The sequence below is a fragment of the Rhinoderma darwinii genome (assembly GCF_050947455.1).
Source record: "Rhinoderma darwinii isolate aRhiDar2 chromosome 5 unlocalized genomic scaffold, aRhiDar2.hap1 SUPER_5_unloc_51, whole genome shotgun sequence".
Taxonomy (NCBI): domain Eukaryota; kingdom Metazoa; phylum Chordata; class Amphibia; order Anura; family Rhinodermatidae; genus Rhinoderma; species Rhinoderma darwinii.
In genome coordinates this window covers 539,129-555,443 of record NW_027461811.1, presented here as the reverse complement: position 1 = coordinate 555,443, position 16,315 = coordinate 539,129, and the positions used below count along the sequence as shown (strand labels likewise).

The 16,315-nt window shown below is 41.1% G+C and overlaps 1 protein-coding gene across 2 annotated transcripts in view; it reads right to left on the bottom strand.

The window, feature by feature from the left end:
* Positions 1–3,801: 3,801 nt before the first annotated feature.
* Positions 3,802–16,315, bottom strand: part of LOC142696294 (uncharacterized) — a 31,858-nt gene continuing 19,344 nt past the window's right edge. For both annotated transcript variants that reach the window (XM_075847622.1, XM_075847623.1), the window contains exons 2-7: positions 7,212–7,377; positions 6,697–6,866; positions 6,196–6,373; positions 5,428–5,462; positions 5,065–5,144; positions 3,802–4,254 (exon numbers count right to left, since the gene is read on the bottom strand). In XM_075847622.1, the coding sequence (XP_075703737.1) occupies positions 3,857–4,254; positions 5,065–5,144; positions 5,428–5,462; positions 6,196–6,373; positions 6,697–6,866; positions 7,212–7,377 (1,027 nt within the window). In that variant the 3' untranslated portion in view covers positions 3,802–3,856. The remainder of the gene's footprint in view (positions 4,255–5,064; positions 5,145–5,427; positions 5,463–6,195; positions 6,374–6,696; positions 6,867–7,211; positions 7,378–16,315) is intronic.

Sequence of the window (16,315 nt, the reverse complement as noted above, 5' to 3'; positions counted from 1 at the left end):
CCTACCACCAAAAGAGACCTGAAAGGGAAGCAAGATCTTATTAGGTTTCATATTTACGGGAAATACCTGTGCGCCCAAGTGACCTCCCCGATGATCACTTAGGCGCGGAAGTTCTTCTGGCTGCTTATTCTTACGCCTAGGACAGTTATTCACTTGATGCTTGTTCTCCCCACAGTAGAAGCAGAGACCATTCTTCCTCCGGAAGTCTCTACGTTGTTGGGGAGACACGGAGGCCCCGAGTTGCATTGGTTCATCCGAGTTTTCCGTGGAAGAACGAAGCAACGGAACTTCGGGAGCCATCATGGGGGAGCCAGAGGAGAAGGCACAAAAACTTTCAAGTCGTCGTTCCCTGAAACGTCGGTCAAGTCGTACCGCTAAAGCCATAACCTGATCTAGAGAGTCAGAAGAGGGGTAGCTAACTAACAGGTCCTTCAGGGCGTTCGACAGACCCAATCTAAACTGGCACCTCAAGGCAGGGTCATTCCACCGAGAAGCTACACACCACTTCCTAAAGTCTGAACAGTACTCCTCAACGGGTCTCTTACCCTGACGTAAGGTCACCAGCTGACTCTCGGCAAAGGCAGTCTTGTCAGTCTCGTCATATATGAGCCCGAGAGCAGAAAAAAAAGGTCAACAGAGGAAAGTTCAGGGGCGTTGGGAGCCAAGGAGAAGGCCCATTCTTGGGGCCCGTCCTGGAGCCGGGACATAATTATACCCACTCACTGGCTCTCGGAACCTGAGTAGTGGGGCTTTAGACGGAAATAGAGCCTACAACTCTCCCGAAAGGAGAAAAAAGTCTTCCGGTCCCCTGAGAACCGGTCAGGCAACTTGAGGTGGGGTTCAAGAGGTGAGGTGGGGGGCACTACCAGGGTAGCATCTTGCTGGTTGCCGCTCTGAGCCAGGGCTTGGACCTGTAGGGAGAGGCCCTGCATTTGCTGAGCCAGGGTCTCAAGGGGGTCCATAGTAGTGACAGGGACCAGGGTAGAAAAGGTTTATGGGCCTGTTATTATGTAATGGCGGGGTAAGGAGACAGACAGGTGAGCCCTAATCTACCAGCCACTCAGTCCCCGCCTACTTGCAACGGCCCGTCCTAAGCGACGGCGCACAACTGGGCGACGGTCCCCACGCTCACTAAGTGCACGACAGACAAACAGACAAGGGTACACAGAAGCTAAGCGAAATGGGGCTGTTGCCCACAGCAACCCCGTGAGCAACAAGAATAGTGAACGAGCCGAGTTAAACCAGCAGTGGACAAGGTACAAAACGCAGAGCAGGAGAATAGTGAACGAGCCGAGTCAAACCAGGAGAGGACGAGATACAAAACGCAGAGCAGGAGAATAGTCAGTCAAGCCAGGGTCAATATGAAGCAGAAGACAAGTAGTAAGCAGCAGCAGCAAGGCCAGGAAACAGACTGAAAAGAATCACAGGCAAAGGAGGAGCAGGAAGTGATGGTATAAATGGACAGAGGGCGGGAGCTAGCTCCGTCTGGCCAGGCTGTGATAGGCTCTCCCACTCCTCAGCCTCCCAGGCTGATTGGTGGAAGAAGGGGTCACTCGACCAGACTTAGGAGCAGGTGCAGAGTGAGTAAAAACGGGCGTCGACACAGAAGCTATGTCTAGCCGATCCTTTACATAGAGAGAAGGGAAGTACTCTTCACCTGAATACGCAACGGCTAATCCGCATCAATTTAAGGCCTGGTTTACACGAGCATGTGCGTTTTGCGCACGCAAATAACGTGGCATTTTGCGTGCGCAAACGGCACTTAACAGCTCCGTGTGTCATAACCATCTGATGTGCCGCTGCGTGCTTTTCGCGCAGCCGCCATCATTATGACACTCCGTTTGGATGTTTGTAAACAGAAAAGCACGTGGTGCTTTTCTGTTTTCATTCATACTTTTTACCGCTGTTACGCAAATCACGCTTGTCCCACGGAAGTGCTTCTGTGTGACATGCGTGGTTTTCACGCACCCATTTACATCAATGGGTGCGTGATGCGCGAACAACGCACAAATATAGGACAAGTCGTACGTTTTTTGCAGCGGACTCACGCTGCGCAAAACTCACGGACTGTCTGCACTGCCCCATAGACTAACATAGGTCTGTACAACACGCGTGAAAATCACGCGCGTTGCACGGACGTAATATACGTTCGTGTAAACAAGCCCTTATGCACATTTTAGGCAAAGCCGCAACAAAATCTGCAACGCAGATTATGTGCGGCATTGATGCGGACAGTGTCTGTAGAAAGACGCCACGTCTGGTCATACCCTTAAAATAGACTAAAGCAGCAAGTCTTCTAACATTCTCAATCCTTGTCTGAAATCTCAAATAAGCATGAGCTGCGCAAATCATATATTTGTATTGACTGCCTATACCGACATGTGGACCTGCTTTATTTTTTATTTTCCTGCGTTTAGGGTGCTATTGCAAATTTTAACTACACAGACTTTGTTTATTCCAAAAGTTATTTTTTTTTACATTTTTACATTTTCTTCTTTCAAATACAAAATTCTTTCAATAATTTTCATCTATAAAATTGCTTCGCACTGAAAAAAATCGCATTCCCCCCCCCCCCACGATAAAAAGAGAGCAAAAAAATAAATAAATATATATATTTTTTTATTATTATTTTATTTTCCTGCTTTCAACCAAACAGTTTTTTTTAACATCTGGGGATACCTCATTACACCATCTTCCCCATTGCTGAGAACATTTTCTAGTTGCCTTCATGTTTTTACATGTAATACCTTTAAGATGGATGTATCTCAGGACCGCTACCTTCCATTCTGGGGCTCATTAGAGATCCATTGTTTCAGTATCATTTTTCTAGCAATATATAAACTACACCCTAGAGATCTTTTTGGGGAATTATTTAGAGTTGTCCCAAGACTACATCAAAGTATACATGTAATTGGACTGCAATCTATCTCAACGTTATAAATTCTATTCAAAACTTCTATAACCCTGTTCCAGTATCTTCTTAACTTTGGACAATTCCACAATAAGTGGATCAAATCTCCCTGCAAGCCCTAACATCTTGTACAACTATCCGTCTCTCGATAACCCATTGAATATTCCAAAGTTAACTACTTGTTTGAGATGGATTGGTCAAATCCTTTGTTAGAAAAGCACACAAAACACTTCTTTGAGACGAGGTTATGTTTTATTGATAGAGAGAATATAGAAATGATAGCTGTTTGTACTGCTATTTCTCTTTCATGAAACCCTTTTTTAAAGATGTTACTTTTTGCACACATGGTGCGGGTCGGTGCGGGAAGTTCTGATATTTGCAAAAAACTTTTGATTGTTTTTCCTGCTTTGCACTTTTGAATTGTAAACATTAGGTTTTTTGAGATTTTGTTAGGAAAGTTTTATTTAAAATGTATGCTTATTTGATGCAATGAAATGAAATATACACTGAGCTATGTAGAACTTCTCAGGAAATGATTTTTCTGATAAAGTGTTAAATATGCTTTGCTTTCAAGTTTGGGGCAGTTGGATTTCTCAATAGAGACAGATGGACTTTAAGGAAGTTCAACTTTATCCCAGTTTCAGTTGTTAGTGTCAAAATATGCTATATGAAGCAAAACTGCATTAGACTAGTATTTTGTGTAAGATACTCACTGTCATGTGCAAAATGTCACCTGGTTGTGGTTAAAGCCTATATAAACGTGTGCTTATGTGATGAAGCTCAGACAACTGCTGATCTGCCATTTGTCTCCTTGCCGCAAGAATAAAAGAAGCACTTATTCAGATGAATCATTGAATTTTTATTGATAAGAATGGAAAATTCGTCTAACAGATTCCTGAAAGCGGATGGAAGGGTCTGATTTTGTAACCCTCTGATAAAGCAGAATTATAGGCTGATCATTTCCCACCAGCCAGATAGTCTCCAAGTTGTTGTATAATCATTGTCATATGTTAACCCGAGATTTGAGCGTGGTCTCACAATCTGTCCATTCTGCACTTCTATGATCCTCTCTCTCAGGTCCTGCTCCTCAGATCTTAATAAGTTGATGTTTTCCTTAGGATCTTCTACCTCTTTCAGGACTAGCTCTGTAAGGTCATCCTGCACGGTGGGCTCTGGGTCTGAGCTCTCTGGTTGAGATGATGAAGAAGAGGAGGGTTCTTTAATGTTTTCTGGTCTTTCTTTGCTCTCTCTACTTTTTTCTTGAGTGACTTTCTTTCCAGAGATTTTAGATTTAGCAACTTTCCACCAATATCTGACATCATCACTCATTCTTAGCCAGCCCCCTAAAACAAAATAACACAATTATAAAGCCGCAACACAAAGTACCTGCAATACCTTTATATACCTACAATATATAAACTATGCCTCGTTCACACTTTGCAGTGTTGGTTAATTTTTTGTGCAGTGAATGGATAGTTATGATACCCATTTACACAACTGTTTGTGAATGCTGTGGTTTTGAGTGCCTATTGCATTTTTAACCTCATCATGCCTAAATCCTGGAATTTTTGTACACACAGGTTACGTGTATGGTGGGGTGCGGTGTACATCACTATCGCTGAGTGAGGACGAGCTCCAGTAATATTCTAGTAAATATTGTGGGCCGCCCAGAAGGATACAGGAATAATGTATATAAACAATTGTAGGTAGGAACAGCTGACTTTGTTTATGGCGACCAATCAAATTTAAGTTTCCATTGTACTATTGAAGGTTAAAATATGAAAGCAGAGATATGATTGGTTTCCATGAGCGGCAGCATTGTATTTTTCCTCTAAATTAGATTTAGACCCCCTGTGTATTCTTCTGAAGAGAACGGCGTATTCAGCGATGCACATTTAAGATTTATTAGGGCATATGGACATAATAGAGGGGGACCCCTTAATCAGTAACACCCTCTATTACCCGGGTTGTGTAAAGTAATCAGGTTCCGATACTAAACTCCTGCATATTACTTCGTCTTGTAGCACCTTCTGTTCACATGACATTCACATAGGAAGCAGCGTCTTATCCAGGAGAAGACGGAATAACTGCAGTCACACTTTCTATAAGAGCTTGATGTACAGACACCATACACACTATAAAAGACGACTTACTTCTCTTTATATTCTCCTCTTGTATCCAGCATTCAGGATCGATATTACGGATCTTTTCATTGAATTTCCAATCCATTGACCTGTGAAGTGCAAAAAAGGAAAAATGAAAAGATATGTGAATTATTGTATGTTATAGAACAACTTCTGGAGACACAGTCCTTTCTTTTACTGAATTTTATGTTACCCTATTTCTCATACTTGGGGTTTAAATTTATACTATGTTTTAATTAAAAAAATGGTACCTTGTCCTGACTCAGCCTCTAGGGCCTCATTTATTAATATAACCTGTGGGGTCTACATGTCCCAGCACAAAACGTAAAAAAGACATAAAATAAAATGATGAGAGTGAAATAAATAACATACCTTGTATCTGCAGATAATATGTCATCAAGATGAAACTGTGAAAGACAATGAATAAAGACGTTAGTTCCTATTTGTGACATACAAGGAACCCCACAATCCGGCATCTCTAGATTGTAAGCGCTAACGGGCAGGGGCCGCTCATTTGTCCCGTGGAATATATTATACCTGCTGTAGAAATGAAGGTTATTACTATTACTATTATTATTAAGGCTGGGTTCACACACCCTATTTACGGACGTTAGCCCCGAATTACGTCCGAAAATACGGTTCCAAAGCATCGGCACACATCTGCCCATTCATTTGAATGGGTTTTACGATGTTCTGTGCCGACGGTCATTTTATTTACTCGCGCCGCTGTCAAAAGACGGCGTGTAAAAAAGACGCCCGCGTCAAAGAAGTGCCTGTCACTTCTTGAGACGTAATTGGAGACATTTTCCATTGACACAATGGAAAAACAGCTCCAATTACGTCCGCGAAAAGCGCCTGCACTTGCCATTACGTCTGAAATTGCGGAGCTGTTTTCTCCTGAAAACAGCTCCGTGATTTCAGCCGTTACGGACGTGTACGTGTGAACATACCCTAATAAAGCATGAGCGGCTGAGCTGCAGGAAACATTATGTCAAAGATACAGGAGAAGGCCTTCAATCTCCATTAGACTTCACCAGAACGTCCTAATACAAGTCTCTTTGTTCTGTGCCATCAATTTCTCCTTTTCCATCACTAAACCTACAAAACCCCAGTAATTCAGTGGATAAAATCTTGACTCACAGGTTCCTGCTGGTTGATGTGATGGATTATATATTCCCACTGAAGGAAGGTTTTGTCACGTTCTTCTTTTGGGGAATGAACATGAAATAAATGTTCTCCTTCAGTTTCCACAGACACAATTTGATATAATTGGTGAAGCTGTTTTGTGGCCATCTTGATTTTGGACACCGGCCACATCCTGCAAGAAATGAAGAAGACAGAGAATAAGATTTAGCGGAGAATCATTGTTGGAACAATTTCTCTATATTATAAGTTATAATTCTTACTACATTATAGTTCATATTATTATTATCAGCCTTTATTTAGACAGCACCACATATTACACAGCTCATTATGGGGGAGGGGGCTGTTATAACACAAAGTATATTGAGATTTATAGTAGATAAGACTTGTGGCAATATACCATATGATGCATTACTGCAAAATTAGTGAGGTTTTCTATGGTAATGTGATCAGTTTAGTGGACATATGGAAGGATATATAATTCCCATGATCCCTTACCTTCTAGGCATGAATTCATCCATTAGAGGGTTGTAATCTATCCATAGGAGTTCCTCCGCCAGAAATGAATCCTGCTGCCTTGATATTACAGCCAGCACTGTTATTAGAGGCGCTCTCCTAAACTCGATAATTTTCTCCCTCTTTCGTCCGATCTTCTCTTTTTTAATCAGCTGCGTAAGTAAATGGAGACAGAATTACACACTGGGAGTATACACTGGTTTTATATATAGCCTTCCCTATCCTAACCTCTGTATACAGCTACTAGTCACCACTGCTGTATACAGAGGACAGTGCTGTACAATGTATTGGACAGATCTACAACTTCTCTCACAGCAGAGCTTCATTCTCAGCCCAACCAGGAGATCAGACAGAACATATGGAAGATGTATGACCAATATTACTCTGAATATATTCACTGATAACATTCATAAAGCATCTATGAAAATAACACTCGTCCATATACAATCATCTCTTCATATACAACCTGCTGGTCAGATACATAGAACTGAAATTACCTCAGAGAAGATTCCATGGACGATCTGGGATGTTTTCAGGAAGACCAGTTCTCCAGATAATCTCTCCTTAAAGTCAGGGACATCGGTGATCACTGGGTTTATAAGATGGTCACTGAACTGTCTGCCTTCCCTTTGGAGGCGTTCTTCCGATTCGTCATCGGCGGCCCTAAAAGTTGAATAAATAATTAGGAAAATGAGAACATTGAATGACTGGATCATTATTGTACATGCAGCATTAGCAGTGACTTTAAAGAGAAAGCTGAATGTATTCTGTATACTGCATCTACTATACATGGAAACAATACAATAAATAAACAATGTCTCCTCTGACAGATCCCATTTATTCCATCAGGATGAAAACAAATGGTAAGTACATTAGTTGGAATCAGTGTGCACATATTCTGTATGGATGTCTTATAGGATCCAGGAACTTGGCAGACAGAACTATAAAGTATAATGTCGTCTCTGTTTTTGCTAGAAGCAACCATTGAGGACCATCATAACAACTTAACCCTTTCAAGACCGAGCTCATTTTGACCTTCATGACCAGCCCCATTTTCTCAAATCTGACATGTGTCTCTTTATGTGGTAATAAGGGGGGATTCACACGAGCGTGTATTGGGTCCGTGCGGGCCGCGTGGTTTTCACGCGCCACGCACAGACCAATACAAGTCTATGGGGCAGTACAGACAGTCCGTGCTTTTTGCGCAGCGTTTGTCAGCTGCGCAAAAAGCGCGACATGCTCAATATCTCCGCGTATTTCGCGCATCACGCACCCATTGAAGTCAATGGGTGCGTGAAAACCACGCTGGTCGCATGGAAGCACTTCCGTGCGAACCGACTGAAACAGCGCACCAGCTGTCAAAAGGATGAATGTAAACAGAAAAGCACCACGTGCTTTTCTGTTTCCAAACATCCAAATGGAGTGTCTTTGAGATGAGCGAACCCGGACAATCGAACCGAACTTCACCGGGTTCGGCCGAACTCGTTTTGGCCGAACCCGGCAAAAAAAATTCCGGTACGCGACGTCAGGAGATAGTCACTGTCCAGGGTGCTGAAAGAGTTAATTATGATTTTTCTCATTTTAAATGTATCTGCTTGTAAAACAGATAGTAATACCACACAAAATAGTTACTATTTTATATATTCCATATGTCTACTTTATATTTGCATTGTTTTTTGAACATTATTTTATTTTTCTAGGACGTTACAACGTTTAGAACTTTAGCAGCAATTTCTCACGTTTTCAAGAAAATTTCAAAAGGCTATTTTTACAGGGACCAGTTCAGTTCTGAAGTGGCTTTGAGGGCCTTATGTACTAGATAGACCCCATAAATCACCCCATATTAAAAACTGCACCCCTCAAAGTATTCAAAATAGCATTCAGAAAGTTTCTTAACCCATTAGGCACTTCACAGGAATTAAAGCAAAGTAGAGGTGAAATTTACAAATTTACAAATTCATTTGTAATACATTTTTTTCTGTAACACAGAAGGTTTTACCCGAGAAATGCAACTCAATATTTATTGCCCAGATTCTGCAGATTTTAGAAATATCCCACATGTGGCTCTAGTGTGATAATGGACTGAAATACCGGCCTCAGAAGCAAAGGTGCACCTAGTGGATTTTGGGGCCTCCTTTTTTTAGAATATATTTTAGGCACCATGTCAGGTTTGAAGAGGTCTTGTGGTGCCAAAACAGTGGAAATCCCCCAAAAGTGAGACGGTTTTGGAAACTACACACCTCAAGGAATTTATCTAGGGGTATAGTTAGCATCTTGACCCCACAGGTATTTTGCTATATTTATTGAAGTTTGTCTGTGAAAGTGAAAATCTACTTTTTTTTCTGAAAAAATATTAAAAAAAATAATATTTGCAAGGAATAAAGATTAAAAAGCCCCCAGAACTTGTAAAGCTACTTCACGCCAATACCCCATATGTGGTACTAAACTGCTGTTTGGACCCACGGCAGAGCTCAGAAGGGAAGGAGCACCATTTGGATTTTGAAGCGCAGATTTTGCTGGATTGGTTTTCAGTTCCATATCGCGTTTGCAACGCCCTGGAGTAAGCAAAACAGTGGAATCCCCCCAAAACTGACCCCATTTTGAAGACTACACCCCTCAAGGAATTGTTCTAGGTGTAAAGTTAGCATTTTGACCCCACAGTTTTTTTGCTGAATTTAGTGGAATTAGGCCGTGAAAATGAAAATCTACTTTTTTCTGAAAAAACATAGAAATTTTTAATTTTCACAATGAATAAAGGAGAAAAATTACCCCAAAATTTGTAAAGCATTTTGTCCTGATTACAGCAATATGCCATATGTGGTAATAAACTGCTGTTTGGACCCACGGCAGGACTCAGGAGGGAAGGAACAATATTTGGCTTTTGGAGCTCAAATTTAGCTGGAATGGTTTTCGGGTGTCATGTCGCATATGCAAAGCCCCTGAGGTACCAAAACAGTGGAAACCTCCCAAAAGTCCCTTTAGGGGACTGGAACGAGCGATCATTAGGTCGCTGGTACAATACACTGCAATACTAATGTATTGCAGTATAATGTCATTATACAGGCTCCTGTAACAGCGCGATCGCTGTTCCTGTCCGTTAGTCCCGGGTGTCAGCTGTAATACACAGCTGACACCTGCAGAATATGGAGCGTGCACAGCGCATGAGCCCGCTCCATAAATAACCCCTCGCACCACGACATGCTATTAAGTCGTGGTGCGCCAAGGCGTTAATGCGCAGCGGATGGTGCAAAGTGAAAATTAAAATTTTCCACTGATATGCCATTTTAATGTACAATATATTGTGCCCAGTTTGTGCCACTGAAGACAAATACCTCATACAATGTTGAGCGGGTTCTCCCAGATATAAAATGTCATATATGTGGACGTAAGCTGGTGTTTGGGCACGCTGTGGGGGGAGGGAACACCATTTGGCTTTTGGAGCGCAGATTTTGCTTGGTAACTGTTCTGTTTGGGGTTTTGCTGGTATTTCAGTTTATGATGTGGGGGTATATGTAATCTGTGCGGAGTACATCAGGGCATAATAAGAGGGTATAATAATGGGGTACATAAATAATAATTCGCAGATATGTGGCCGGTGTCGCACTGATAAATGGTGCCCAATCTTATCCGCTTTTGGAACACTCTGCACATTTTGCATCGCCATATTCTGAGAGCCAGAACTTTTTTATTTTTTCTCCAACGGAGCCGTGTGAGGGCTTATTTGTTGCGGGACAATCTGTACTTTTCATTGGTACCATTTTAGGGTACATGTGATTTTTTTAAATCACATTTTGTTAGATTTTTTTGGAAGCAAAGTGACAAAGAAACATTAATTCTGACAATGTTTTTCGTATATTTTTTTTACAGTGTTCACCGTGCGGTATAAATGACATTTTACTTTATTCTGCGGGTCGGTACGATTACGGCGATACCATATGTATATAGGTTTTTTATGTTTTGTGGCGATTGCGCAATAAAATCACTTTGATGAAATTATTTATTTTTTGTGTATTCTGAGAGTCATAATTTTATATTTTTCCGTCAAAAAAGCGGTGTAAGGGCTTGTTTTTTGCGGGACAGGTTGTAGTTTTTATTGGTATTATTTTGGGGTACATGCGACTTTTTGATCACTTTTTATTCTATATTTTGGGAGGGTTGATGACCAAAAAAAAGTGATTCTTGACATTGTTTTTTAATTTATTTTTTTTGCGGTGTTCACCGTGCGGGAAAAATAATATTATAGTTTTATAGTTTGGGTCGTTACGAACGCGGTGATACCAAATATGTGTACTTTTTTTTAACATTTTCATTTTTTTCCTATAATAAAAGACTTATTATAGGGAAAAAAGCATTCTTTTTTTTTGTAACTTTTATAACTTGTTTTTACACTTTTATAAAACTTTTTTATTACTTTATTTTTTACTTTTTACTTGAAGCCTGGCAGCACTGATCGCTGCTATAATACATTACACTACCTAGGTAGTGTAACGTATTATAAACTGTCAGTGTGACGCTGAGAGTCACACTGACAGGAAGCTTATGAGAGCCAGCATCCGGATGGTTCTCATAGGCTGCTGTGCATGGCAGACCCGGGCGCTGTTATATGGCCCCCGGTTCTGCCTTATAACCGACTGCAGCACCCGCAATCGGTCCCCGGGAAAGTTTGTTGTAGCAACAAACTTTCCACTTTGTTATAGCAACAAACTTTCCAGTTCGTTGCTACAACACACTTTCCCTGCGATCACATGACCGGGACCTGAACTAATCAGGTCCCGATCATATCTCCGGGACCAGAGGCAGGTGATAACAGCGCGATCCGGGTGTCAGCGCTACTCTGAGACACCCGGATCGCGCTTTTAACACCCACCGTGAATTCACGTCGGCACTGCACAGAGCCCAGCAAGTGCCGACGTGAATATACAGTGGGCGGTCGGGAAGCGGTTAAACTGTGTGACTATAGTTTCCCTCCTTATTTCAGGTTCTTTCCACGATTGAGTTGGCTCCGAGAGGAGATTATAGATCTGGACACTGCAGATTCTGCAGCCAACTCAATCGTGCAAGGATTGAAATTAGGAGGCTTGACGACTAAAGTGGATAACATCATTCATTACCTGTAGAACCGAATTTGTTGTGTGTATTGTCATGTGTCCCTGTAATCTCTATTACATCAGGAGGACCATCCACCCGATATTCAAGAGATTCAGGCAGCATGTACGATCTATTGGGTACAAGGTAGGGCTCTCCTCCTTTTAGTGAACGCATGCTTACATATCATGGAGGTAATCCCAGGGGAATGTGGATTGCGGGCATTTTGTGCATTAAACACGCTTTCACAGGGGGGAATAGACATAACCTTTTGCTTCAAAAAAGAGGCAGAAATTGATCTTACAGGCGGAAGCCCTCGTTCCATTAGGTCTTATTGATCGCAAAGATCTAAGTGCATTTTTTAAGTTAAAGTATGTTATTCTATTCATCTTATACAGATGTAACTGCGTAGACTCTGTCCAAACATTTGTTGTGTCTTATGTATCACTGTAATGTACGATTTAAAGTTGCCTTGTTTCTATATAACGCCGAGGCCTTTACAAAGTATAAGGGTACACGTGAAACTGCCGTAGGTTAACACTCCACATCCCACTACTGCTTATGCTGAATAAAGTAGAAATCAACATTGCTAAATAGTGAGCACAGTGGTTTTTCTCATCATACAAGTACTTGATCTAATGCTGCACCGCAGGGTCTAATGACTAATGTCTAATTTTCATAAAGGGAAGCTCTAACCGTGAAAGTGCAGGTGTCTCTAAGAAAGTGGCCATTCAGTACATAAATATACTGATAGAGATATATATATATATATATATATATATAATACAACACATTCCTCCATAAATCATATCTAAATAGCAGTATTAGGGTAGTGGGGGTTATTACTCCATGCAAACAGCCCTTACAAGCTTGTCCACCATTAACCCCTTCCCGACATGCGCCGTACATGTACGGCGCTGTCGGGAGGTGCTTCCCGCAAAGCGCCGTAGATGTACGGCGCAGTGATGGTGCGGGCTCAGAAGCAGAGCCGGCACCATCACCGCTGGGTGACGGCTGTATTATACAGCTGGCACCCTCCTGTAACTGCCAGCACCGGAGCTACTCTCCGATCCGGCAGATTAACCCCTCAGATGCTGCGCTCAATAGAGCGCAGCATCTGATAGGTTTTCACCCTACCGGCAACCCAGTGATGCAATCGCTGGGTTGCTGTGGCAATCGGACGCCAGAAAATGGCGTCCGAGTTTGCCTTGTACGGGAGCCGATGAGGACCCGCCTGCGGCGTGTCCTCATAGGCTTGCTGTCAGTGAATAACTGACAGCGCTAATACACTGCACTTCGTATGTAGTGCAGTGTATTAGAGTAGCGATCGGGGCATCAGGCCCTCATGTCCCCTAGTGGGACAAGTCAGAAAAGTAAAAAAAAGATAATAAAAATGTGGTAAAACAATAAAAACACACACATTTCAAATAAAAATAAAGCTAAACTGACTTTTTTCCCATAGTAAGTATTTTATTATGGGAAAACCCATAAAAAAAAAAAAAAACTATACATAATTGGTATCGCCGCGTCCGTAACGACCCAAACTACAAAACTATTATGTAATTTATCCCGCACAGTGAACGCCGTAAAAAAAAACATGAAAAACAACGCCAGAATCTTTGTTTTTAGGTCACATTTCCTTCCAAAAAATGCTATAAAAAGTGATCAAAAAGTCACATTTACTCCAAAATAGTACTAATAAAAACGACAATCCGTCCCGCAAAAAATAAACCCTGACACCGCTTTGTGCACGCAAAAATAAAAAAGTTATGGGTTTTAGAATATGGCGACATAGAAAACAAATGATTTTATAAAAAAAGTGATTTTATTGTGCAAAAGCTGCAATACATAAAAAAAACTATATAAATTTGGTATCGCTGTAATCGTATCGACCCGCAGAATAAAGCTAACATGTAATTTATGGCGCACTGTGGATGCCGATAAAAAAAACAATAAAAAACGATTCCAGAATTGTTTGTTTTTGGTAATTTCCTTTACCAAAAAATGAAATAAAAAGTGATCAAAAAGTCGTATGTGTTCCAAAATGGTACCAATAAAATCTACAGCCCGTCTCGCAAAAAACAAGCCTGCACACCGCTCAATCAACTGAAAAACAAAAAAGTTACGGCACTAGTAATGCGGTGATGAAAAAACATCTGAATGTGCAGGCCGGAGGGGAACATTCCTTCAGTTTCAGGGCCCTAGTATTTAGGAACTAGGAAAGGGAAGAGACATAGCACATCCGCTGGAAGCGAGGGCGCCCGTATTATACCAGCAGAAAACTTTCCCAGCAATATTTCCCAAACAACGAAGGAGAAAAAGTCCCCAAAAGGTGCAGAGCGTTACAAAAGGGGGATAAGAAAGAAAACCGTTTATCAGTGTTACACCGGCCTGTGCATAACGGATCGCTTCACAGCGTAACACACATCTATGGAGAATTGTATTATTTACCCCATTATTATACCCTCTTATTATGCCCTGATGTTCTCCGCACAGATTACATATATCCTGATGTTCTCCGCACAGATTACATATATCCTGATGTTCTCCGCACAGATTACACATGCCCCCACATTATAAACAGAAATACCAGCAAAACTCAAACAAAACTACCAAGCAAAATCCATGCTCAAAATGGCGGTCTATTCCTTCTTAGCCCTACAGCGTCCCCAAACAGCAATTTATGGCCACAAGTAAGGCATTACCATACCCGGGAGAACCCGCTTAACAATTTATGGGGTTAGATTCTCCAGGGGCACAACATATTGTGCGATGAATAGGCAGATCAGTGGAAAAATTGCAATTTTCACTTTGCACAATCCACTGCGTATTCATTTCTGAAAAACACCTGTGGAGTCTAAATTCTCACTACACCCCTTGATAAATGCCTTTAGGGGTGTAGTTTCTAAAACGGGGTCACTTTTGTTTTGTACATCAGGGGTTTTGCAAATGCAACATGGCGTCCGCAAACCATTCCAGCAAATTCTACGCTCCAAAAGATAAGTACCGCTCCTTTTCTTCTGAATGCTACCATATACGTAAACAGCCGATTATAACCACATATGGGGTGTTACCGTACTCGGGAGAAATTACTTTACAAATGTTGGGGTGCTTTTTCTTCTCTATTCCTTGTAAAAATGAAAAATGTTGATCTAAAACTACATCTTGTTGGAAAAAAAAATTATTTTTCATTTTCATAGCTTAATTCTAATTAATTCAGCAAAAAACCTTTGGGATCAAAATTTTCACTATACCCCTATATGATTCCTCAGGGGGTGCAGTTTCCCAAATGGAGTCAATTTTGGGGTGTTTCCACTGTACTAGTACTACAGGGGCTGAGCAAATGTGACATGGCGCCCAGACACTATTCAAAATCCAAATGGTGCTAGTTCCATTCTGAGCCCTACCGTGTGTCCAAACAGATGTTTGTGACCACATGTGGGGTATTGTTTTACTCGGGAGAAATTGCTCTACAAATATTGTGGTGCTTTTTCTACTTTAGTTCTTTTGGAAATGAAAAAAAATTAGCTAAACCTACATTTTATTTGAAAAAATGTAGATATTCATTTTCATGGCCTAGTTCCAAAAATTTTTGCAAAAAAACTGGCTGGTCAAAATGCTTGCTACATCCCTAGATAAATTCCTCGAGGGGTGTAGTTTCCCAAATGGGGTCACTTTTGGGGGGTTTCCACTGTTTTAGTTCCACTAGACCTGTTCAAAGCTGACATGGTGCCTAAAATATATTCTAATAAAAAGGAGACCCAAAATCCACCAGGTGCTCCTTTGCTTCTGAGGCCGGTGCTTCAGTCCAGTAGCACACTAGAGCCACATGTGGGATATTTCCTAAAACTGCAGAAACTGGGCAATAAATATTGAGTTGCATTTCTTGGGTAAAACATTCTGTGGTACAAAAAAAATGGATTCAAAATGAATTTCTGGAAAAAAATAATGAACTTTGTAAATTTCACCTCTACTTTGCCTTGATTCCTGTGCAATGTCTAAAGGGTTAAGAAACTTTCTAAATGCTGTTTTGAATACTTTGAGGGGTGCAGTTTTTAAAATGGGGTGACTTATTGGGGGTTTCTAATATCTAAGGACCTCAAATCCACTTCACAACTGAACTGGCCCCTGTAAAAATATCATTTTGAAATTTTCTTGAAAATGTGAGAAATTGCTGCTAAAGTTCTAAGCCTTGTAACGTCCTAGAAAAATAAAATGATGTTCAAAAAACGATGCCAATCTAAAGTAGACATATGGGGGATGTTAGTTAGCAGCATTTTTGTGTGGTATAACTGCCTGTCTTACAAGCAGATACATTTAAATTGAGAAAAATGCTAATTTTTGCAATTTTTCGCTAAATTTTGGTGTTTTTCACAATTAAATACTGAATGTATCGGGCAAATTTTGCCAGTAACATAAAGTCCAATGTGTCACGAGAAAACAATCTCAGAATCACTTGGATAGGTAAAAGCATTCCGGAGTTATTACCACATTAAGTGAAACATGTCAGATTTGA